The following is a 26,093-nucleotide window of genomic DNA, read 5'->3' as shown; positions in this document are numbered from 1 at the left end:
CATCACAACAGTAACAACACCATTTTTCTTAGTATTTTGAGTCATCTCGTAAGAGTGTGCATCATCACAAGCACAGAGATTTTTGCTTGGGATTTTTTTTTTTTTTTTTAGGCTACTGAGAGCGGCACAGTCTGTTTTTACATTCTCAAGGAAGATGAATGACACATACAATCGAAATTACTTTTTTTCTATAGTTGAACTTTGGAATTTCACAGCAAGAAATGATGAATTCTTCCACTGATACAACCGAAATTAAATGGATTTTGAAGAGGTCATTTTAAATGATCAAAAATGTGGGACCTCGATCCTATGTGTATGTGATACTCATGGTGTCTGCAGAGTTTGAAGCCACCTGTTGCTGGACTTCAGAGATCTCATGTTTTTAAATGGCCATCAAATGGATGTTACTTCATGGCCTGTGACGATGATCTGAAATTCAGATATTAAGTGTCCCTAAATAAAGTTTCACTGGAGCACAGCTTACTCATTGATTTTGTACTGATTCCATACGTGCTCCCATGGTAGTTTGCACAATCCTAGGAGAGTCTTTTTAGCTCAAAAAGTCTGGGGGGGGGGAGAACCTGGTTGTTGGCAGACACTATTTAGTGGTCTGTGTTCTGAGGGCTTTTCTCTAAAGAAACACAGCATAGGGATTTCTCATAAGTATATGTTATTTACATTTGTATATGTTACTATAGCATGTAGGGTAACTGCCATAGAATAAAATAATGGACATAGTTTTATTATGTTTTGAATGTTTGTTTTCACACTGTCAGTGGAGCACAGTTATTAAGAGAAAATGCATTAGGTCATTCTTATTTCCTGAATCTTGATCAGCTGTCTGTGACTTTGAGCTAATGGCTTAGCCTTTTGGAAGCCTCAGGTTTCCTATAGAAATAAGGGATGGATGGCATCATCGGGTAGAGTTTCTAAGTATGAAGTGGGTGAGATACGTTAATTAGATTGGTGCCTGGCACATGGTAAGTGTGCAACTCGTCTTTATTACTATTATCACTATCTGATGGTGTCACTCACGTTCTGGTGTTCCACACATAGCATTGTCTGTAACAGGGTCTCCACCAGACTCTGCTTGTGTCCTTTTGCACTCAGTGCCCCACTCCCCCCCCCCCCCCCCCATGAATTACCATCTGCAGAAAGTGCCCACAGCTGCATAAGCTAAGAACACACACGACCAGAGTGGAAAAAGACCTAAGGAAGCGCAGACACAAAGTCCTGGAACTGAACTGAGCTGGGCAGCTGTCTGCAGCTTGACTGCAGCCCGTGAGCAGCACGTTGGGAATTTTTAAAATGTTCAACTCGACCCCAACTTTTCTTACGGAGAGTCCAAGCTTCTTTGAGGACTCATTGGTGAAAGCTTTGCTCTGATTTAGCAGCTCAAGTCTTTAATTTTTTAGAGTGGATGGAATGTTGGTCTTTTGTGTTAGGTCACCATTACAATTTTTCCTTTATTTCCTATCAAAAAGGCTCTTGGAGAATCATGAGGGTGCGATGCTTAGAAGCAATTTCCTTCCTTGCGGACTTGATGCTGCCTGCCCTCCACCTAAGCTTCTTCTTCCCATGATCTCTATGGTTCTGGGTTTCTACAAAGGAGCCAGAGCCCAGTATTTGGTCTGTCAGCTATGAGGCTGTTAGGAGTGATGGTCTTTTTGGCTCCTTAGAAGTACCTGGAGGTGGTGGTGCACGCCTTTAATCCCAGCACCCTGGAGGCAGAGGCAGGCGGAGGCAGGCGAATCTCTGTGAGTTTGAGGCTAGACTGGGCTACAGCATGAGTTCCAGAAAAGGTGCAAAGCTACATAGAGAAACCCTGTCTCGAAAAACAACAACAACAACAACAACAACAATAGCAAAAAAGAAAGAAAGAAAAGAAAAATAGAAACTACAAGCCCTGGTTCGTGATTTTTACAGATTTTCTTCTTAAACGCAATTGAAAGGAGAGAGAGCTCCCACCCCAACCCCAATAACTCTCGGGCACTCCATCTCCCCACTAGTTGGTCAAATATCAGAATTCCAGAATGCAGCAGGGGTCTCCAACATGAAGCTTGAAAGCAGAATCCTTTCAGGTCCTCTGCCCCATCCACTTTAGAAACCAGGTTAGAGTGTACAACAGAGCTCACTTCTTTCACTTCCTGCGTTTCTTGTCTTGACATACCCTCAAGGAAAACGCCTTTGAATTCTCCCCTTGCGGGATCTGTTCATAGCACTCAGCTGGTCAAAAGCAGCACAGCAGACTCCAGCATCCCTACATATCATATTCAGGTTGGAAACAAAGTTAGGACGAAACACAAACACTCGAACCTCAGCCAATGTGATGGTAGCTCCCAGCAGGGCTGAGAGCCATGGGGACACAAGGCCGGCTCCGATTACTGGTAGGAGTAGCTCTCGTCGTCATACTCCAGCTCATCATCTTCTGTCTCATCCAGAAGCCCATACTTGAACTTCCGGTAGACAGTGCCGTCTTGGCCCATGTAGACGATGTCGTCCTCGTCATCTTCATCGTAGTCTCGGTCCCTGTACTCAATCACCTGGTCCTCCTCAAGATAGCTGCTCCTGTAGGAGGAGTATGACACGGTGGGTTCTGCCAACTTTTCGTAGCGCCCCTTGGCCACAGGTCGGCTTCGAGACTTCCGCCACACGACCACAGCGGCCCCCAGCAGCAGCAGCAGCATGGCCCCCGAGGTCACCAGCAGAGCAATCTTGGTGCGCTCCAAGGGACCGGCCTCGTTGGCTAGAAGGATGCACTCCTCTGATGGAAGACCGCCCCAGAGACCGCAGCGAGGGAGAAAAGAAGAAACAGAAGTGGGAAAATCAGATTCTGAAGTAAAGAACTGCTTCTCCATTTTTTTTTTAAAACCTGTAAAGTGGTAGAACCTTTTTTTTTTTTTTTTTTCGTTTTCTTAGGAGGCACACCACTCCACAAAAACTCAGTGTGTCCCCCACGGGAGTCCCAGTCCATGTTTTATAAAACCAACTAATGCTCCGAGAATGGCAAATTTAAGATCCACAAGGGACCCTAGACCCCTATATCTCGTGAGCCAGTCTCTAAGGTCCAACTTTCTCAGTGATTTTTCCATTCCTGAGAAGTGTGTTTTCTTTTCTTAACTACTGCTAAACAAGAACTCTGATATTCCTAAGTCGGAGACATCTCCCTAACTATCCTTTAGACTGGTCCTACGTGACTCTCCCACCCTTCAAGACCAGTGCAGCATCAAGCCTACCGACCCTTAGTCATGTGTGGCCTTGGAAATTAGGCCAACTTGTTTGTCATAGACAGGAACTGGTTTGTGGAACAAGTGGACTTTCCAATCCATTAACCTCAGCTCCAGGTGGGATTCTGGAGGCAAATTCTCTGACCATATGTTTGGTTTCCTTGGATACCTGTGGCACTCCCTGAGCAAGAAAAGGAATACTTTATCATCTTAAAATCCCAACTGCCATTTTAAATGGTGAGAGATTTAGAGCATAATTGAAATTCTTGAATTCTGGAGGCCTTCCTTTTCTTATTTATAAGCCTGTTTTTCAGGGCTTCCCCAAAGACACTGGGGAGCCAAAACAGTGTATGGCACAACTTGAGCATTTAGCTGATTTTTCTTATTTTATAGTCATTCATTTGGGCAATATGACTTGAGCTGCTTAATGAATGTTATTACCTTTTCTTTTTAATCCACCATACAGTAAGACAAAGAAAGTATGAAGCAACTAGAGGAATAGGTATCTGCCCAGGTGGATGTATAAGTTTTAATACACAGTAGGCTCTTCCTCCCCTCTCTTCCCTTCTTTACTCCCCTTTCATGTTCCTCTGCCTCTCCACAAGGACCTTGCAAGCACCCCTACAACTAAGTAATCTCTCTCTCTCTCTCTCTCTCTCTCTCTCTCTCTCTCTCTCTCTCTCTCTCTCTGTCTTCTTTTTGCTGGTGTTTAATAGGATTTCTGTTTTTATCCTAACAAGTTTTTGCCCATCAAGCAAAAATGTGTCCTATAAAACAACAGTATTATCATTATTGTATTCAACATTACCAGTGTCATCACAGACTTTCCCCTGGAGGAAGTGCGAACACAGCAGAGGGACAGATAAGTTTGTCCGTGGCACACAGCTCCTGAGGAAGGAGAATCTACACTGGACTTTTGGAAGTTGATTTCTTTTCAGGGTGCCGAACGCACTCACATTTTACTATCCTTGGTCTTAGGGTGCTGGGTCAGGGTCAGCCTCTACCATTTGGTTTCTCTGTAGGGGAAAACTGTCTCAGAAACAAAGACACAAGTAAGCTTGACTATGTGGGCTCCTTATTTCTCCCCATACACATACTATGGTAACCGAACTGTATCCTTAGCCCAAGAGGATCTGCACTTTTTTGGCAGGGTTGCCCCAGATAGCTCTTTGAGAGCGTCTTAGAAACCAGGATGACTATCGAGTTATTTCTTGGAACTGACATTTCAGAAACTGCACCCAAGAAGTTCATGCTTCTGGTTTCACTTAAGAACATTGATGTAAGGAGGACTGTTGCTCTGAGCTGACAGTCCAGCATCAGATCCTGAGGGGCGTGCAGATGAGGATCTGGGGAAACCAGCTGCTCCTGGTGGGTAAAAGCTGAGGAAGGGAAGGGTTCGTTTATGGAAAGGTGATACCTGGAAACTAATTGAAAGGCTGAAACAAAACAAAACAAAACATTGCCCCCAACCCCACACAAGGCTGGCATCAGTTGTCGGTCTCCGGTTTTCTTTACTTAAAAATGGACAGAACAAACATAGTATACACTAGTTTTGGTTGAGCATGACACATCTGAATCCCAAGGAAATGGTCAATTTCTGGAGGAGAGACTGTATTTAAGAGTGTGTTTTTCACTTAGAAGGCATCACTCCATTCAGAATCTGTAAGTTCTATTTTGTTTGAAGATGTGTTCATTTTTATTTTTATGTGTATGAGTGGCTTGCCTTGGTGGTTCAGTGGTAAAATTCTTGCCCAGTGTATGTATGTACATTTTTGCCTGCTGGCATGTATGTGCACTCCATGTGTTTCTGGTGCCTCAGCAGACTAGAAGAGGGTACCGGATCTCCTGGAACTGGAGTTACACACATTGTGAGCAGTCATATGGAAGCTCCTAAACTCGGAGCCATCTCTAGGCCCTAAGATCTCTCTAAGTTTTAATATACACGATGGGGTTGGAGATTGGAGGACAATTGAAGACTTGGAATTGATAAAGTTATTTCATTTAGTCTTAGCTTTCAGTGATAGCCCATTTCTAAAACACTTTAAGTCTCTAACAAAATGGCTCAATTTGAGCTACATTAGAATGATTCTTCAGTGGAATCAAGAAAACCAATTCCTTTCCCCCTTTCCCTCAGGAGCAAAGATAAAAAGGAGCAAAATACATTTATGAAGGTCAGACTCTGGACTTAGTTAAGTTGGGGGCAGCGTAGCTGTAGAAAGAATGTGGGGCTTCAGGACTTTGCAGTCCAACAGGCCTATGTTCAAGTTCCAGTTGAGCAAACATCTGGGGTGTGCATGTGTGTGTGCATGCGCGTATGTGATTTTTTAAAAGATGAAGTCCAGTCTCAAAAAACTGATGTAGCCCCAGATGACCTCAGACTTTCCGTGTTGCTGAGAGTGGCCCTGAACTCCTGATCTCCCTTCCTCTATCTCCTAAGCACTCAGGCTCATGTACACACCCACCAAGCCTGGCTCTAGATGACCCAGCTTCTTATTGCTGTGGACTTGAGTATGCTAATCCAACCTTAGGGCCTCTGTCTCTTTGTTGTCAATATGGGGTCTGTTTGATTTACAGTTTGAACCTGAGATATAGCCCCAAAGTCTTGCTTGCTAGCCGATGAGCTTTTGTAAAGTGAAGGTCCTGAGGGGTGACCTATTCAATGGATGAGTTTGTTGATGGACCCATAATATGATGACCTTGTTTGGAGGTAGTGAAAAATAGGTGTTGGGTTTTAGGTGGAAGAAATGGGTTCCTGTGGGCATGCCCAGGAAAGACATTATTTTCTCAGGCGTCTCTGCTTCCTGACTGTCATGAGGTGAGCTGTGCTGTTCTACCACGTGCTTTCTGCTGTGATGCTGAGGCTTACCGTTGCCTAGAAACAAGAGGGCCAAGTGAGCATGGACTCACATCTCTGAAACAATGATCTGGAATAAGCCCTCCTTTAAATAGTTTTCCTCAGGTATTTGTCACAGTGAAGAATAACAACACAACTTGTGAGCCAGGAGATTTCAAGTATGGTCGGCACACAGCAGGCACCTCCTGAAGTAGCCATACTCCTCTCCCGTAGCTCCCATCAGCTTTCTGAGGACATGCCGTTTTCTGTAGGCTGTGTCCCGTCAGCCCTCACCTGTGGTACTCTGGCAGTCACAGCAGTCCTGGGATCTGTGGGGGTGGGAAGCGTTACAGCAGCGAAGGCAGCGGCTGTCATCCATGTGCAGCAGTAGCCCGGCTGGGCACACGGTGCAGTTCTTGGCACCTGGTCCCTTGCACTCCACACAGCTCTCGTGGCATTTTTTACAGTGTAACTCTTCTTCCTGGTAAGAACAGGAAAGAGGTTGTTTTGGAGAGCGGAGGTGGTAATCGGGAACTGGGGTTCTCCAGTGGCTAGTCCCTCTTGTCTCTATGAATGGGGAAGAATGTGAGTGGTGGTGGCGGGGAGATGGGTGTTCAATGCCATTTTATCTGTGCTGGGCAAAAGACCAAACCGACTGTGGACAACTGGAGGAAACTTTTGCTGGGCCCTGACCTCTGAGACCTGTTAGGTGCAATAGGAGAAGGTCAGGCTTCTGGAGTATTTTGTTATAATGTAAGGAGCCTCTACCTCAAAGACAACAGGAGTCAAGGACAAGTTGTGTTGGAACTTTGACATATACTTTTGTAGTCTAGACATTTCCACACCACTCCGCATTGCAAAAGTGATATTCAGTCAGTTTCTAATTCCTTCTCAAAATCTAGCTCTGCTAAAGCTGAAGTCATCACCTTCACTTGACAATGTCAGGAGCAGAGTAGCATGGCAGTGGCCCCCTTCTGAATGTTCTTCAATTTGATGTGGTTCCCAGCATTTTGTATTCTGTCATCAACACATAGGTGACATCAATTTCCATTCTTTTACTTTTGTGTGTATGTGCGGTTCTTTTCTTCTTGTTATGTAGCCTCGGCGGGCTTTAAACTCACGATCTTCCTGCTTTGGCCCTCAGTCTCCTGAACGTTGGGATTAGATTTCTACTTTCTTCTTTTTTTGTTTTTTTGAGACAGGGTTTCTCTGTGTAGTTTTGGTGCCTATCCTAGATCTCGCTCTGTAGACCAGGTTGGCCTCAAAATCACAGAGATCCGCCTGGCTCTGCCTCCCAAGTGCTGGGATTAAATGCATGTGCCACTGCTGCCTGACTAGATTTCTACTTTCTATTAAGGTAGTGCTATGGTTTTCTTTGGCTTTTACTCTTTTTTTATTAGTTAACTGCTTGCCTTCTGTGGTTCCTGGATTCCTGTGCTCAGACTCAGAATATAATTAGTGAGTATAACTAAGACACTTAAAACTCACTGGAAAAGAGTTCTAAAGTCCACAGCAACAACACTCTCCTTGCCTGGTGCTAGAAATACTGGTTAGGCAAAGACACCTTATCTTAAAAATTACTATTATTGTTATTGTTGTTGGGTTTTTTTTGTGTGTACAGATGCATATACAACAAGGCAGGCATGAGGGGGTCAGAGGACAACTTTTAGGAGTTGTTTCTCTCCTTTTTTTTTTTTTTTTTAAAGATTTATTTATTTATTATGTATACAGCATGTATGACAGCAGTCCAGAAGAAGGCACCAGATCTCATTACAGATGGTTGTGAGCCACCATGTGGTTGCTGGGAATTGAACTCAGGACCTCTGGAAGAGCAGAGCCATCTCTCCAGCCCTTTTTAAATTCTAACCTTTTTTTTTTTTTTTTTTGGTTTTTCGAGACAGGGTTTCTCTGTGTAGCTTTGCGCCTTTCTTGGGACTCACTTGGTAGCCCAGGCTGGCCTTGAACTCACAGAGATCCGCCTGGCTCTGCCTCCCGAGTGCTGGGATTAAAGGCATGCGCCACCACTGCCCGGCAACTAATAAATATGATTAAATGGTCCACTTAGACGAGAGAGTTCACATGTTCAAATTATTTAACTTTACTCTTTTCTCATGATTTTCCACCTAGCTTTTCACACTCTTCCAAGATTTTTTTCTTTTTGTTTTTCCCTTGTGTATGTGTGTATGATGGAGGTACATGCTTGTTGGACACATGTGTGCTGGAGTGTGAAGCTATGAACATGTGTACAGACTTGAGAAGGACATAGGGTGCCTCCTATCATTCTCCACTTGATTCCCTCACTGAGCCTGGAGTCTACCACCTCGTGGCTAGGCTGAGAGCCAGCCAGCCTCAGCAATCCTCCTGCCTCTGATGCTCCCACCCACCGCCCGGCGGTTCTCACCTTGTACCATGGGATCTGAGTATTACACTCAAGTTTCATGTGCAGCAAGCATATTTACCTACTAAGCCATATCGCTGGCCCAGAAGATACCTTCTTACTATACATCGGTAACTTCCGTGAAATGGAAGAGGAAGAGGAGAGACAGAAAGGTTGGGTGTTCAGTGGTGGAGCAAACATTAGGCACCACTGAATATAAATGCATAAAAAGAAAAAGAGGAGTGGAAACGGCTTTTCTCGCAGCATTTGGGAGCATGTTAGATGCCGATAGAGTGTTTTCAACCATTATTGTCAAATCCTCAGAGTGCACTTCTCCCTATGTTATTACTTCCTATCCATGTGGTAGTTAACAAATTATTTAATTTCTCTGAGCCTGCCTCTGTGAACTATAATTCTGACATCAGAATTCAAAGAGAACTTACATGTAAATATGCTGATTTGTTTTAATTTCACCAATGACGCATTTTCTTATGGTTTCAAGTTTTGAAACATAATCAAGAAGTGAAGGGATTCAGGAAGTCTGTGGCTCCCGAGAAAGGCCGTTATTGGCCTTACTATAAGACATGGAGGAAGAAAGAGCAGGGCCAGCGAGCTTCCTCCTGTGCTCAGGAGTCTGCTCAGACAGCGGAAGAGAAGAGTTTCTATTTCTGCTGTAATAGGGCACTGAGCTTCCCGTGGTCACACTGGAACAGCCCCAGGGCTCAAGTTACCTCAGATTCTTTCAGTTCCTGTGAATTGAGTGGAAGCTGTGGGCAGTAGCTTGATTATTTTATGAGGGAAAGAGATGTTACAGTGTTAAATCTCAGCTGTGGTGAGTGTAGGAATTTAGGCTGTTTTCACTTCCCAGAATGACATGTAGGAATTGAGCTCCATCAGGGTGAGGGTGGGGTGCACACACCAACCCAAGGTACCTCTTCATCTCTGTACTCCCCTACAGGACATTCTAAGGTACACATTCCTCCCAGAAATTTGTAGCTCCACACACAGGACAAGCAATCCCATGACTCCTTTCCTGAAAGATAGAGAAAAAAGAAAGAATCGTATTATGAGACAGATTTCAGATTCTAACCTCTGTCTTGATGTCAGAACACTCGGGAGTAAGGAAAATGTCAAGTAAATTGAAGCAGAAAGGTGACTGGGGATACGACAAGCATCTACAAGACAAAGTAAAGACTTATCCACGAAACTCTCAGTCTGGACACTGAGAGTTTGAAGGCAAAAGATTGTGTGTCACAGCAAAAGCTCTTTAGAAAATGAGAAATCTTGTGGATGCTTCTGAAACCCGAGGGGCCAGGGTGTAGCCTGTGGTAGGCCCCTGCCCAGCATGTACAACGAAAGCCCCGGGTTCCATTTGCAGCACCGGAAGAGGAACATTCATGAAGCCTTTACTTCTCCTCCTGTCACATCGAACATGTGGTTTCCCTGAGGATCCAAATCCCCTTTGCTAGATAGTTTGAAATATGCATTATTATGTACAGAGCCTCCCTGCTGTGTGGCAGGCTACCAGACCTCTCCTTGTGTGACTGGAACTATGGACTGCTCCCTTCCCAATCTGGCTGAAGTCCAGACCTGAGGCGGTGTTCGGTGGTGCGTGTCAGCCTTGGTGGAAGTCAGTGACTCTCTCACATGTCCTGCTCTGCTGGATTGTAAGCCCTGCACACTGAAGCACTAGGGATCTTTCATAAAGGGTTAATTTCCTGAGTGTTTTCTGTTTTTCTTTTTCAAGGCTAAGAGCCTGCGCCTAGTACTGCTTCTAAGGAGCCTCGAGGCTGGAAAGACAGACCTTTGACATTTCCTTAAAATTCAGAACAGCTCACCATCTGCTTTTCCTCACACTGACCTCCCCTCTTTTCACGCCCGCCCCCCCCAAGCCAGCCGGCCAAATTCAACTCCTGCAAGGCAGGCCTGGGGTGTGTCTGTGAGAGGGGCTGTGCAGGAAGAGGCAGCTTGAGGAAGTTCAGACTTACAACTGTGTGAGGAGGAGAAATTAGAAGGCGAATGTGTTAGAGGGACGAAGAACCTCTGGAGACACCAGCTGCACGCGACGACGGTAGAGATTAGGTTAGTGTGTAATGCGCTTGATTCCCGGAGCCTTGGAATGCCATTCTTGTCTTCTTCCCTTTCCTCTCTCCTCCCTTCTGTCCTCGCCCTTCTCCCTTTTCCCAACACCGTGTCCCTGAGTAGCCCACGCTGACTTCGAACTTTCACAATCCTCCTGTGTCAGTCTTCTAAGTGCTGGGCTTACAGGCGTGTGCCCTCGCGCTCAGCAGATAGTTTCCTTTTTAACAACTAAAATTATCGGACAAACCAAAGTGGATGAAACACAGATACACTGCTGATTTAGACTGCCAAAACTTTCTAGATTCCCCCCTCATCCTCATTTCGTAGTATGGTAGTTAATGTTTCAGAAAAATTTACACCCCCCCTTTTTTTCTATTCAATTTATAGCCTAAGGTGGGGATCCCCAAATTTCGTAATCTCTGTGTTACAAAACCAGAGTTAGCACAAGAGTCACCAATTAGCAAAGGGTGTGTGTGGTATGAGAAGAAAGGTCGGCAGGGAGATGAACACCAAGGCCAGAAGAAAATGATGGCTGGATGAGTTCTGGGGCCCAAGCAGGAAGGCAAAAGAGAATACAGCATTCGGGCTATCCCCAGATCCACCCAGTACCGCCAGTAACCCCTGAACCCTGTCTTGGGGATCCTGTGGTGATGAACTTGGGCAAGGAATGCTCAAGGCTGACACCCTTAGTTTGGTAGGGAATCTCAGGGCCAGTGGAGAAATGTAGAGTTCTTACACTGTCCACTGTCCTCTGATATCATGAATGACACCTCCAATCCACATACAAATGTTCAGGTATGGCTGCTGCTCGCCTTTGATGTGCCTCTGTTAAGAGACATTAGCTTACCTAATGATGGTTGCCTGCTCTTAATTAGAAACCAACTATCTGCCGCTGGACCACTGCACAGCACTAATGGGTAGAAACTAGGGCTGTCTAGTTTAGCAAATGACAATAGAGTCCTTTGTTGACATCTCATTTTTATCACACTTATGTGTGGGTGTGACTAGGTGTTTTAAGTTCTTGTTTCTTTGACTTCCCTGCTATGATGATGAACTGTAACCTGGAATTGTGAGCTAAAATCAACTCTTCCTCCCCTTAATTTTTTTTTTCACCCTAGTAAGAGTTTCCAAAAAACAAAACTAAGAAGGAAAATCACACCAAGTAAACTGACCTGGCTTCCGGGGACCTGGTCTGCTTTGTTCATAGTTGTGTGGACATTGTCTGAGCCACAGAACCAGATAAATATTTGTTGAGTAAATGAATAGATGAATGGATACACAGATCATAGGGGAACACCGGATGGAAGGCTGGGGAAAGGCTTTTGAGAAAACATACTGAGTGTCATGGAGCAGAAGCGGTCCTGGCAGAGCGTTCTGGAGAGAGGAAGGAGGTGAGGCTGGTTTGGATTTATAGAAAGTCATTGTGCTTGGATTTGAAGATGGAGGAAGAGCTACGGCCATGGGGGAGAAGCCTCATATGCAGATTCCAAACACTAGACTAAAATCAGCACAGGGCTGTATCTGCTATGTAAAGTCAATCGGACAGCATGGAAGACTGGATGGCCACTAGGTGGCTCACACTGGGGACAGGAAGACCACTTAACCAACTGGTACTAACTGGCAATTCAATCAATGCACTGTGAGAGTCCAAAACCAAGACTAAGTCCAATCTAATGACTAAGAGAGGAGAGATGGAATTGGGAGATATTTAAGATGTCACAGGACTTAGAGATGACATGTGGAGACTGAGAGATCACAAAGAGAAAGGGATAATGCCAGGGTACTGTGCCAGGCAATAGGGGGCACCCTGGAGCCATTCATCAAGAGAAGAAACAGGAAGATGTCGTCTGAGAATGGAGTGAGAGGTTTGAGGTGTCTGTTGGACATCTCATGTGAGATATTCAGCTAGAAATTTGATGTGTGGAGGCCTGGAGTCAAGAAAACCACCTGGGAAGAAGTAGATGCACGTGTATCAAGACAGTGAGGATAATGGCTGGATAATCCCAGCACTAGGGGGGCTAAGGTAGGAGGATTGTGAGGTCAAAGTCAGCCTGGTCTACACACACGCACACACACACATACACACACACACTCCTCACACTCACACTCACACATGCACACTGAAAGAAAAACAAATATGTGCATGCACACACAGAACCCCTAAACTTGATCAGACTGGTCTTTGCTCAGTTCCCCCAGGTGCTGGGCATTCTGGCCCCCAAGAGTACTAAAGAACTCCAGGTTTTTGAATTAACAGAGTGAGGTTGGGCAAAAATTTAGTACACAATCTTCTAAGAAAATGTTTAACCCTTAGTAAATCATATACATAAAAAAATTAAATGTAGAGCTGGAGAGATGGCTCAGCAGTTAAGAACAGTGGCTGCTCTTCCGGAGGATGGGGGTTGGATTTCCAGCATCCACTTGGTTGCTCCTAACTTCTGTAACTCCAGTTCCAGGGTATCTTATGCCTTCTCTGTCCTCTGTGGGCACTGCATGCACTTGGTATACTGGCATACAGGCAGGCAAAACACCCATACACATAAAATAAAAATGCATTGCTGAACATGGTGATGTATGCTTTTAATTTAAGCACTCAGGAAGCAGAGGCAGGCAAATCCCTGTGGGTTCAAGGCCAGCTTGGTGTACATAGTAAGTTCCAGGCCAGCCAGAGCTACATATTGAGACCTTGTCTTAGAAATAAATAAAACTCGTATGTGAACTTAGGTTCTGAAACAGCTTGATACATTCTGAGCATACTGAGATGGGAAAACAAAGACCAGAGAAAACAACAAAAAGAGATTTAGGCTAAACTACCCAGATGACGTTTCTTCGACCCGGAAAGCAAACACAACTGAACACAAAGCAAACACAAGTGTCGGGATCAAGCACCTGCCTGCTCTGCCAGGACAGGAAGTGGGCAGTGGCAAATGTGAGCTCAACTTTTCTTCCTTCCTTCCTTCCTTCCTTCCTTCCTTCCTTCCTTCCTTCCTTCCTTCCTTCCTTCCTGCCTTCCTTCCTTCCTTCCTTCCTTCCTTCCTTCCTTCCTTCCTTCCTGCCTTCCTTCCTGCCTTCCTTCTTTCCTCCCTCCCTCTTTCTCTCTTTCCCCTTTTCTCTCTCCCTCCCTCCTTTCCTTCCTTCTTTCTTCTCTCTCTCCCCCTTTCCTCCCTCCCTTCCTCCCTTCCTCCCTCCCTCCCTCTTTCTCTCTCTCCCTTTTCTCCCTCCCTCCCTCCTTCTTTCCTCCCATACTTCCCTCCTTCCTTCCTTCCTTGCTTCCTTCCTTCCTTCCTTCCTTTTTTTTTCTTCCTCCTCTTCTTCTTCACCATAACAGGAACTAAAAGTGTTTCACAAGAGCCCGGAACCAAAGCCCAGGCTCAGGGCTTAAACAGGAGTTAGGGAGGGACTCTGCTGTCACAGACAGGTCTTCACCTACTCTGCTAATTGGTTTGTTGATGTGATCTGTACTTCCAAGAATGTCACCTCCGGGAAAAACTGACTACCTAGTCTGGACGGTGTTTCCGATGGGAGACATGGGTAGGATAAACTGAGTAACAGGTTTTTATTATTTATTTATTTAAAGACTACTCTTTAAATGTAAATATTTATTGATTTAAACACAACTAGTCTTTAAAAATGGTGATGAAGTCTTTTCCTATTCAGATCCCCTTAAGTTCAGTCTTAATTCTTATCCACACAATCTAGAGTCAAGAACCACCTACCACTACACGGATCCACTCAGCAGCCACCCCACATGGCACTTTCCATACATTCATTTCCTTATTCAATACTTAGGAGCACTTAGCAAGTGTTATATTAAAAAGTAAGAGCAGGACTATAAAATGAAAGTCATATGACCCCGATAATCCTTGCTCTTGCTGGGGGGGGGGGGGCACAGTTAGCGAGATGGACACATTTAATTAAAATGTAATGTAAGGCTGGGAATAAACTCTGTGATGGGTAGGTTTACCTTTACTTGACTGAAGTAAGGATGCAGCCTGGTCTACACAATAAATGCCAGGACAGCGAGGGTTACATAGAGCAACACTGTCTCAAATAAACTAACAAAAAAAGGATGGTGGGAGAGGCAGAGGAGTAGGGAACCCACATATAACTCTCATTCATGATGAGCTCAGGATGAACGTTCTAAAGCACACAGATAAACCAAAGCTACGGAAAGCAAGAGGGTGCCGTGGGCATAGGTGAGCTGGCAGAGTACTTGGTTAGTTTATGCAAAGCCCTGGGTTCGATCCCCATCACCTCATGAACTGGCTGTGCTGGTGTATGCCTGTAATTCCAGCAATTTGGGAAATGGATGCAGGAGAATCAAAAATTCAAGGCTGTCTTCAGTTACATTTTGCTTGGAGGCAAGGCTGGAGAAACAACATTTGGAGCCAAGCATTTTCCAGTTTGAAAAGGGGAATTCTTTACTTAATATACATTCATTTTCTCATTCAACACTTAGGGAGCACTTATCAAGTGTTATATTAAAAAGAGCAGGGCTACAAATGAATGCCATGTAACCCCGATAATCCCTGCTCTTGCTGGAGGGGCTCACAGTTGGAGAGATGGGCACATTTGATTAAAATGTAATGTGGGCCTGGGAATATAACTCCATGGTAGGTAGTGTGCTTGTCTAGCATACATATGGTCCTAAGTTTAATTGCCAGCACTGAAAAAGGGTCACATAAAAAGCTTTGGTGAAACATTGAACTACAGAATTGGGATGGATGAAGAAGCCTGCCAGGAGGACCAAGACTAGCTCCCTAAGATGATGCTCAAGTGGGGTCTCAGAGTCCCCAGGGTTTGTTCTTGAGGGAGGGGAACTGAATCGCAGGGGGACATATGAGAGAGTGGCGTATTGGGTGGCTGCTCAGTGGGTCCGTGTAGTGGTAGGTGGTTCTTGACTCTAGAATGTGTGAATAAGAGTTAAGACTAAAGTTAAGGGGATTTGAATGGGGAAAGATTTTTATCACCTTTTTTTTTTTTTTTTAAACTAGCTGTGTTTGACTTTACCCGGGGTCTCTGTGATACCTGTATCTGGTTCTTGGTCACCCAAGCAGTGTCAGATAGAGGTTCTCTCTCATGGAATGGGCCTTAAGTCAAGTCAAACATTGGTTGACCACTCCCACAAGTTCTGTGCCACACTGCCCTAGTATATCTTCCAGGCAGGACAGATTGTAGGTCAAAGGTTTTGTGACTGGGTTGGTGTTCACGTTTCTCTTTTGGTAGCCTGCAGAGTACCTACCTACACTGAAGATGTTAGGATGTAAAGGTGAAGGTTCTATGTAGGGATCCGCTCAACTTCTCCATGTTCAATGAGTTATGAGTGTGACATCCTTGGCACCAGGATCTGGCTGTCAGGTGGTTGGCAACCCATTGTCTTGGCAACAGTTTGAGTTGTTTGGGGATTTCTGTGGGTTGGGACTTCATCTCCCCCATTATTAGGAGACTTTATTAGGATCACCTTTATATATTTTAGGAGGTTTCCTAAGGTGATATTTTATTTGTGCTGAAATGTGATTTTATTTGTATGTTAATAAATAAAGTTGCCTGGAGATCAGAGGTCAAAGCAAGCCATAAGCAGAGTCAGGCAGTGGTAGCACATGCCCTTAATCCAATCACATGACAGGCAGAGTCTCTGTGTGTTCAAGGACACAGCCAAGCATGGTGACCCGAACCTTTAATCCCAGTACCAACCATAGAGACTTGGAGGTTTGTATAGACAGGCAGTGACAAGGAAGTCATGTGGTTGGGTTTAGAGCCAATGAGAAGGCAGAACAGAAAGGCAATAAAAAGACAAGTCAGACAGGAAGAAGCTCTCTCTTTGGGGAAGTGACAGCGGCGAGGTGGTAAGATACGGTAGTTGTGACTCTCTGATCTCTTTGGCTATTTATCTCTGTATTTGGCTCCATGTTTCCTTTCTTTCTCTCTTTCTTCTTTTTTTTTCGAGACAGGATTTCTCTGTGTAGCTTTGTGCCTTTCCTGGATCTCGCTCTGTAGACCTGGCCGGCCTTGAACTCACAAAGATCTGCCTGCCTCTGCCACCCGAGTGCTGGGATTAAAGTCATGCACCACCACCGCCTGGCTGTGTTTCTTATTTACTAAGACTGTTGAGAATTTCGTCTGCAGTTTCCACTGCACTAGGTTTTCATACCAGCCCTCAAATGCCCCTCAATCCCAGAGGTCTCTTCCCACATCCCATCCCTCAACCCTATCTCCTCTCCCCTTCCCCACTTGATTCCCATCCCCCCCAGTCCAATCATAAAATCTATTCTATCCTTGCCTCACCCCTCTCCAGCAATCACCTTTAAAAATGGAAGCTGGCTGGGTAGGCAAACGCTGAAGAGGATGACGCACAAGCATCGTGTGTTTAAGGACATGTGTTTAAACCTGGGCTACATCTCTACACAGGCAGGATAGCAGCATATGGAGGGGAAACAAAGAAACATGTTTGTTCTATACCTGCATGAAATGTCCTTATTTTGTTAAACTTAGGATAAAATTAACATGATGCCAAACAACATCCTAAGGTCTGTTAAAAATGAAATGTATCTAGAAAGACTGAGAAAGCCAGGCTGTGGGGACACGGGGGATGTGGGGGAGGGGCAGAGGGCCCCAGGGACACGCCAGCGGCTTCAAAAAGCCTGATAGAGGATTCTGGACATCTCCAGAAGGACATCTAATGCAAGGGATACTTAGGACAGGGTCCACAGGTCTTGAAATGCAGCTGTGTTGTAGGTAGGTGTGTTCAGTAGGTCAGGGACAGGGTAGAATCAGGGATACCATCCAAGTGCTGCCCTGAGCAGTGGTTGAATGATGGTCCCACTGACGTTGATTTTATGATCTCTGACACGAACAGACATCAGGAGAACAACGCTGGAGCTTGGGAGAACTTGAGGCAGATGCCTTAGGGATTTTTTTTTTTTTTGAGACAGGGTTTCTCTGTGTAGTTTTGGTGCCTGTCCTAGATCTCGCTCTGTAGACCAGGCTGGCCTCGAACTCACAGAGATCCGCCTGGCTCTGCTTCCTGAGTGCTGGGATTAAAGGGAGTTTTTAAACTGATGAACATAAACTGATTTCCCCAGACAGGTGCTATCAGTGTTGTTATAATTTGAACATGAAATGTCCCCACCAGCAGGCTCACTACTGGGAGCTTGGTTGCCCAAGGACAGACTCTGGGGAGGCAATTAGATCTTGACTTAATCAGTGAATGGATCTCGTGATGGATTCATAATCTAATGACACTCATTGGAGATGGTGCAAAGCAGGGTCAGTTGGAGGAAGTAGGGCACTTGGGACTTGCCCTGGAAGTATGTGTCTGCTTTTCTTCCCCTTCCTCATCTCCGTTTCCTGTCTGCCAGGAGCTGATCTTCTCTACTCTACGACTGATCCTGCTGCCAAGATGTTCTGCCTCATCACAAGCCCTTAGCAGCACAGCGAGCTGATTGCAGACTGAAGCCTCTGCAGCCGTTAGCTGGAACAAACCCTTCTCCCCTTAAGCTGTTTCTCTCAGGGATTTTCCACAGTGATGAGATCATACAGGTGGAGAAGGAAGTTGGGAGTAGGAATAGAACAATGATCCCTGTATCGGCCTTGACAGACAGGAAACCTGAAAGGCAGCAAGGCTGTTGTAGGAGCTGAGAGTGGAGAGAGTGTGCTAATGCTGGAGAGGCCCGAGGAAAAGTTTGGGAAATGGGGGCAACCCCCTAATATGGTAAGAGGGAGAGAGGGGCAGAACAGGAAGGAAAATCTCTCAAATTTCCATATTCATTTGCAAAACACTGGCATATTCTCACCTTCACATTTGTCGCAAGTTGGGTGGCACCTCTCACAGGTCTGTGCGTGTTCATCTGCGTAGTAGTGCTCTGGGCAGGTGCGGTGACACTGTCCCTTGGAGCGTAGAAGAAAGAAGAACTTATCGCAAGACTGGCAGTCTGTGGGCCGTGGGCCCCGGCATGCCTTGCAGCTCTTGTCACACTTCTCACACCGACCACTGGTGCTTTCTCCATAGTATCTGAAACCAAGAGGGAGCGAAGATCGATACCGATGTCCTCAGTATCTGAGGGGATTGGCAGCTGGACCAGATACGCACACGTCCCATATATAAAATGGCACAGTATCTGTACATTAACTCTACCTCCTCCTTTATGATTTAAATTCTCTCTCAGTGCAGTATAAACGCTACAGGAATAGTTGTTATGCTATATTGGCTCAGAAATAATGATAAGGAAAACCCCCATGTGTTCAGCAGCAGATGCACTGTTTTTGAATAGTTCCAAGTATGGAAGCCAAGGATATGGAGGGATGAATGGGCTCTGCTGTACTAAGGGCTGTGTCAGACAGGGTTCACTCACTGGCCTGGCCTCTTCAGTCTCTTCACTCAACGTTCCTCATGGAATCATTGCTGAAATGCTAACGAAGCTAGTGAGTATGGGTTCTCTTCCCTGTACACTGAGGGTTACAGCCCTCCCAACCCTGGCTGTCTGTGAACATGGAGCTGGAAGCACCTATAAGGCCAAAGTCACACACAGTGGTGGCCCAAAAGTTCTCTTCCATCACTTCTACTACCTGTGAGTCACACCCTGGGTGGAGGAGCTTTCCTTTCCTTTCATCATCATCATCATCATCATCATCATCATCATCATCACCATCATCATCATCATCACTACCATCATTTTGAATATACCGAATCTCTAACTAATGTATAGTTAGACTGGACTTGAACTTTTGTTATAGTCCAGGCTGGCATCAAATTTCATAGCAAATATCTTGCCTCAGCCTTTCGAATGCTATAGGACTTGTTTGGAGCCGTACAGCCCAGTTTTGGACCAGTATATGAGTGCTTGTCCAGTGAGTTTCCAGATGAGCCCATGGGGACAATCTCACTGGGCAAGGACCAGTGGACTTCAGGACATTGCCGAGTATACTGCTAGGACCCCGAAGCCTACATGCCCTCTTCTTTCTTGTAATACTGATGATTCTCTTGGTGGTTTTAGTGTCATTTTGTCAATCATACATGGGACAGATGTGATCATTCCTGGAAACCCCGTTTTTTTCTTGGATAGTTTTCCCCTAAAATTCTTTGGGAGCTGGTTCTTCTCAGGTTTCTTATCTGGGGATGCCAGCTGTCACTTCTGACCTGGGAGCTGTTCTGATTCAGAGCTGACAGGATCGGAGGCAGATCATCCCTATTTCTATAATATGTTTTGAACAAGGTTGTTGCCCTTGAAAATGTGTGCTTATGTCAATCACCTTTTAGTTCTATAAAGACAGGATGTACCTGGCTCAATATTTGGCCAAGCTATCAAAATGATAAGTGTTGTTTTTGGTTTAAAGATGTTTTGATGTAAAAGTTGGGAAAAAAACATATTTGGTTTTGCTGGAGGTTGATGTTGGAGGACGGGAAAAATTTGTTTGTTGATATGGAAAAACATGTTTGTTTTTGATGCATAAATAAAGACAGCTGAAGCTATTTGGGGCTGGCCACTTGTGTGAAATTCATCTGGTGGTTGGACAAGTCATTTCTTCTCACCTGTGCCCCTTCCCCACCTCAGGACCTGACCCCAGGCTGCAGCAGGACCATGGCAATGACTTCAAGCCTGTGCCACTACACCCAGCTCGAAAGACAATTTAAAATGTACCTCTGAATGGATCTTCTGATTTCTCAATTTAGAAACATTTTGAAATATGAGGTCATGTGATTGATGCTGGTCTTTATAAATAGATGTAAATCCCTTTTGAAAGACTTTTGGAGAGTCAATATGCTAACGATAAGGACCATTCATTAAGCTCTGCTGTATGCCCAGTGATGCCCTAGGGACTTCAGAAACATTTCATCCCATTGACCATGAAAATGAGAGAGCAGAATGTGATGGTTAGGAACTTAGGCTCTGGAACAAGTGTGGTTTCAAATCCCGGCAGTACCGCCTAATGAGCTGTGTGCCCTCGGGTGGGTCACTCACTCTCTCTGTGCCTCATATTCCTTACTTGTAACTTGGGGCTGTTACTAGTGCTTCAATCGAACACTAGAAAGTTGTTATACTGGTGACCGGAACTCTATAAATAGTGTGTATTTGTATTAGTTGTGGATTTTTGAATCCTCACAGCATACCTTCTGAGTTTATATTGTCATCCCAAATATTATAGATCCAAAAACATGACTTAGAACATTTAGAGAACGTGCTTAAGGTCAAATGGGAGATGGTATGTAAAACCTCATCTGTCAATCCCCAATGAAACACAGCAGTGTGCTTGCTGCAGGTGGACAGATACCTTCCAAATCAGATCAAGGTCTTAAGGACATGGCCAGAGGTGGTGTGGCTCAGTCTGCCTCTCCATGATCCTTGCCTGGCAGGATCATGTCATCACTAATGCATATGACTAGTACTTGCATAAATCACTGAAGAGTTGGTAGCACACATGAAAAACAAGAGACGTTTTTTCTTCCAGGAACTGAATTTCCTTTTTTCATGAGAAGATACCAGGAAAAGGACAAGCCTTTGGAGTCTAAAGTATGGACTTTAACTCAGCTAATCCAGACACACAAGGTGCTCTTACACTAACCTGTGTGGACTATGTGAGTGAATGAATGAGATATGCAGAAACATGAGCCAATATATAGGAAGTAAATGAAGCATGCAGACATCACTTAGGGCCGAAGAAAGGTGTTCATTGGGGTGAAAGCATCCAGGGGAGGTCCTTCAGTTTGGATCTGGAACCTCTCAGGGTCCTGGGTTACTGATTGGGAAAGAGTGGGTGGGGTTGTGAAATGCTGGGGAGGGCATGGCCCAGTCAAACTTTCTTCCCAGAGGGTCTGTGACCAGCCCTGATATACACACCAGCAGTTGTTCTTAGCAGAAAAATAGCCAAGTTCTTATTCACAAACTGCCTTTATTTTAGCACTTTATATCAGCGTCAAGGTTGCCTTTAGAACCAAAGTAGATTGTGGAGGTTGGGACATTTGTGGAGGTCTGTCAGGTTGCAGAGTCCATGGGGGTGCAAATGGAGAGGGTAACTGAAATTGTTCCCTTTGTGCGATCAGAGTCCTACCTGTACTGCTTAGGCTTTCATATTAACCCTGAATCATATCATGTCCCAAAACTGAAGAAAAAGAACCTCTACTAACGCATGTGGGTCATTCTGAGAGGAGGAAGGACCACTCTGCATTGCAACTGCACATATCTGTGGATTGTCAGTGAGGCCAGGTCCTGAGGATGGTTAATCACTTGGTCTGATGGGACCATCTGGCTTAGTGTGTTCTCTCACGGGAACACACTGTTTCTCCCTTTTCTCGTCCTTCACTGTGGCCTGGCTCATATGTGCTCCCTGCTAGCAGGGAGGCTTTACTGTGGCTCTCCTTATTCTGAGCCCTCCTTTCCTCACAGGCAAACGGCTTGCCATCTGGAGTGGCAGCAGGATGAGGTGGTCCTTACCCGTCCCTGCAATGCAGCAAGCACTCTTTGCCCAGCTGGAACCAACCAGGTCGGCAGGAGCGGCACTGCATGCTGTGTGGTCCTTCACAGGTCCTGCAGGAGCTGTGGCAGAGCACACACCGGCGGCTGTCCTTGTCAGTGTGGTATCCTTCTGGGCAGCTTTTCACACAGGTCGTGTCTGTGGAAGAAGGAAAGAGTGTGTCTTGATAGAAAGCCTGACCTGTGGCTCCCACACATCCCCTCTTTGGGCAAGGAGGCATTGCATGAACAGTGAGATGAGGTCCCATGGGCTGATTGACATCAGTGGAGACAGGGGTGGCATGGACAGGCCACAGTAGGCAGAATGGAAAGTGCAGGCTGGGGGCTATGGCAGCTGATGGTTGTTGGGGTCCTCTGCTCTAGTTTTCTATCGTTGCTATAACACTGACCACTAACTTTGTGGCTTTAAGACAGGAACTGATCATCTCACTACTACAGAGGCCAGAAATCTAAAATGTGTGTACAGAGCTGCATTCCTTTTAGAGGCAGATGGGGGACCTGTTTCTCCCCTGTTCACTTTTGGAGGGCATTTGTGTTCATGAGCTCAGGAGCCCCTTCGCTCGAGGGTGGTATCCTCTCTGCCCCTCTGATCCCATCAACATACACCTACTTCTAATTCTGCTCTCATCAGACCCTTGTGATTATGTTGGTCTCATCTGTTTATGTCAGGATAATAGTCCCATGCCAAGATCTTTCATTAAGCACATCTACAAAGTCCCCTTTACCGTATAAAATATATACCTGCAAGATTGAGAGATTAAGTTGTGACATCTTTAGGAAGAACATAATTAGTCTATCACAGTCTTCCAAAAACTATCTTGTTTATAAATAGCCTGTTTCTGGTGGTGTGGGGCAGGAAGGGTCTAGTGTGAGAGGATCAGGCCAGGACAAATCCCTTGCCCCTGCCTTTGGGAGCAGACTCTGTATCAAGGCTTAACTCTAAATTCTTTTACATTTCCAGATTAAGGGAAGACCTTCACTAATGAGATGGCTTTCTCTCTGTAAGAAGGTATCTGAAGTGACCCCAGATTGGTCATTACTAGAAGAGAATGTTCTAATGGGTGAGATTGTGTGAGAGATCCAGTCGGAAGGGCTATTTTTATGAGGAATAACTTCGAGAAAGGAAGTTTATCAACCTAAAATGGGCAAAGAAGACGGTGTTTCCAAGTGTTGCCTATTGTGAGAGGCCAGCATGGTATTGAGGACGGGTGACCCTATATGTAGCAGGGGGGTTCCAATGCCCTTGTTGATGATATCTCATCAGGAGGGGGAGGCTGGTCACCTATTTTGTACTGTGATTATCTCCCTCTGAGCTCTATTCTGCTGACTGGAAGAACAATGCTGATATTTTCTGGGCTTCCATGTATTCATCTCTTTTTAATTAATCAATCAATTGATTGATTGATTATCTTTGAGACGGTGTCTCATGTAGACTGGCCTCAAACTTCTTATAAAGCTAAGATAGCTGGGCGGTGGTGGCGCATGCCTTTAATCCCAGCACTGGGGAGGTAGAGGCAGGCATATCTCTGTGAGTTTGAGGCCAGCCTGGTCTACAGAGTGAGTTCCAGGATAGCCAGGACTGTTTCACAGAGACACCCTGTCTTAAAAAACAAACAAACAAATGAAAAATGCTAAGACTAGTCTTGTATTCCTGATCTTCCTGTCTTCACCTCACAATGCTGGGATTACAGGTATATGCCTCTATGTCCTGCCTTTTCACTTTTTGGAAACAGGGTCTTGCCATATGTAGTCCACACTGGCTTTGAACCTAAGATCCTCCCGTCTCAACCTCTCCAGTAGTAGGATTATAGGCATGTGCCACCACACCTAGACAAAATGATTAATTAACCAACAAATACTAATCAAGAGGCAACTATGACAAGAGTGGACTGGCTACATGATTAGGGTGTCTGGGCACAGGCTACTCGTTACTAGGAAGTCAATGGAGAAACTGAATTATCTTGAGGAGAGGATCTACACGACTACTACTGATGAGAAGCAGGTGGATATCACACTACTCCAGACATGGCTCTCAACGATACAAGCTGCCTCTTTTGGCTGAGAAAGCACAGCCCCCTTCTAGTCATGAGGCAGCCTCTTGCCAACTCAAAAGGAAGAACAGGGACTGAATTCTTTTATCATGTCTACAGCATAAAGTACAGAGACAAGCTGTGTTCCAGCCTGAAGGAGGCTATAAGATATGAAAGGTAAATGCATGTAGACCTTATCCTAAACCCTGTCCTGAAGGGGAGCTGGGACCATTTAATATTAACAGTATATTTTAAAAATTTTAGACTTATTTATTTTATTTTATGTGTATTAATGTTTTGTCTGCCTATTTGTATGTGTACCACATGTGTGTCTGAACCCACAGAGGTCAGAAGAGGGCATCAGATGCCCTGGAAGTGGAGTTTCAATGATTGTGAGCCACTATGGGTGCTGGGAATCAAACTTGAATCTTCTGCAAGAGCAACAAGTGTTCTAAATCACTGAGCCATCGCTCATTGTATCAATGTGAATTTATTAGTACTGACAATGTCCTGTGTTATGAAGAAATTGTCCCTGTGCTAGGAAACATAGAGCAAAATGTTCATGGGAAAGGGACTGAAATGTGTCTAGCTTATCTTTCAATGTTTGAGAAAAAAGATAGATTGTGAATTAGCAAATGCATGCACACAGGGAGCAGGGATGATGGTTAGTAGTGGGACAAGCGGGCAAAGGGCAGTGTGTTCCTTGGACCATCCCATCTTGTCTGTTTTCTGTAGGTATGAACAATGTTAATGAAATATAAGGAAAAATAAAAAAGGACAGAAAAAAGTTAACAGCCACTGGGCATCAGGCATCATCCCCCGCAGGCTCATACACACACAGAGAGAGACATCACGGCTGGCCTTGGACTTGTACTATAACTCACTAAGAAGAAGAGCCTCTCCAGGGCAGGTGTAGCACTGGTCCTCGGCAGGCCCTGAGCAGCGGGAGCACTTCCTGTGACATGGCTGGCACCTGTGAGCGCCTTCATCCCAGTACTCTACGGCCGCACACTCCTTGGGTGCTGTGCAGACCTCATGCACTTTTGTCAGGCCCTCCTGACAGGTCTGGCAGGTCCAAGCTGATGAGCAGGATAAACAGAACTCAGGGCAATCTGCAGGTATGGCAGCCAAGAAGAGGGTGGTGAGAGATGGTTAAGTCAGTGCTGTGGGACAATGCTTTTGTACACTGGTTTAATAAAACACGGATTAACCAGTAGCCAGGCAGGAAGTATAGGTGGGATAAGTAGACAAGGAGAATTCTGGGAAGAGGAAGGCTGAGTCTCGAGACCACAAGCCTGCTGTCCAGGGAGCAGCATGTAAATGGCACACAGGTAAAGCCACGGAAAATGTGGCAACATATAGATTAACAGAAATGGGCTGAGTTTAAGTGTAAGAACTAGTCAGTAGGAAGCCCGAGCTAATGGCCGAGTAGTTTTAATTAATATAAGCCTCTGTGTGTTTACTTGGGTCTGAGTGGCTGCGAACTGAGCAGGACACAGGAAAACTCCAACCTCAAGTCAGGGACACCCCTTTAGGAAATGAATTCCTTTCTCCTGGAGACTTCTAGGGCTTTGTGCCAAGGGTATGGGAACAGGGTCGCCCAATACTATGAGCAAGGTCACATACCAGTATGTGGCCTTTTCACCATCATAGTCCCCATTGCCATGGTCTTTCCCTCATCTCCTAGAATATCTCTAGCTGTTCACTAGTAAAGCAGTTGTTAGAATGTATTATAATTGCCCAACAGCAAAGGCCTCTTTGGTGCTCATTACGAATGCACATTGCTGATGTGAGAGGGCATGCATATGACAGGCAGTTGCTTGGCAGATGTGTTAGACAATCAATGAAGAACAGTTTACTATTAGAGGTTCCAGTACTCATCACACCCTCTACTTGGAATCCTATTTTTGCAGACATGTGCAGGCTTCTTCCTACAGTTATTGCTCCCTCCCCTTCTTGGTATCTTCCAGAACATCTCTTAAATTTCAATTCCTTCTTGTTCCTCTTTCTACCCTCCCTTTGCTGTCTCACTTTTCTCCTGACTTGCTGTCCTTAGCATCTTCTTTTTCTGAAGAG

At 45.2% G+C, this 26,093-nt stretch overlaps 1 protein-coding gene across 1 annotated transcript in view; it reads right to left on the bottom strand.

The window, feature by feature from the left end:
• Positions 1–1,912: 1,912 nt before the first annotated feature.
• Pcsk5 (proprotein convertase subtilisin/kexin type 5) overlaps positions 1,913–26,093 on the bottom strand; it is a 456,194-nt gene continuing 432,013 nt past the window's right edge. Inside the window, 6 exon segments of the mRNA XM_052762773.1 lie at positions 1,913–2,764; positions 6,355–6,541; positions 9,370–9,470; positions 18,313–18,530; positions 21,949–22,126; positions 24,902–25,129. Coding sequence (XP_052618733.1) covers positions 2,382–2,764; positions 6,355–6,541; positions 9,370–9,470; positions 18,313–18,530; positions 21,949–22,126; positions 24,902–25,129 — 1,295 coding nt within the window. The 3' untranslated portion in view covers positions 1,913–2,381.

The sequence above is a fragment of the Peromyscus californicus genome, unplaced genomic scaffold, assembly GCF_007827085.1.
Source record: "Peromyscus californicus insignis strain IS unplaced genomic scaffold, ASM782708v3 Scaffold_4__1_contigs__length_199733344, whole genome shotgun sequence".
Classification (NCBI taxonomy): domain Eukaryota; kingdom Metazoa; phylum Chordata; class Mammalia; order Rodentia; family Cricetidae; genus Peromyscus; species Peromyscus californicus.
Note: the sequence above shows the minus strand (reverse complement) of the source record. Positions and strands in the feature narration are given on the sequence as shown.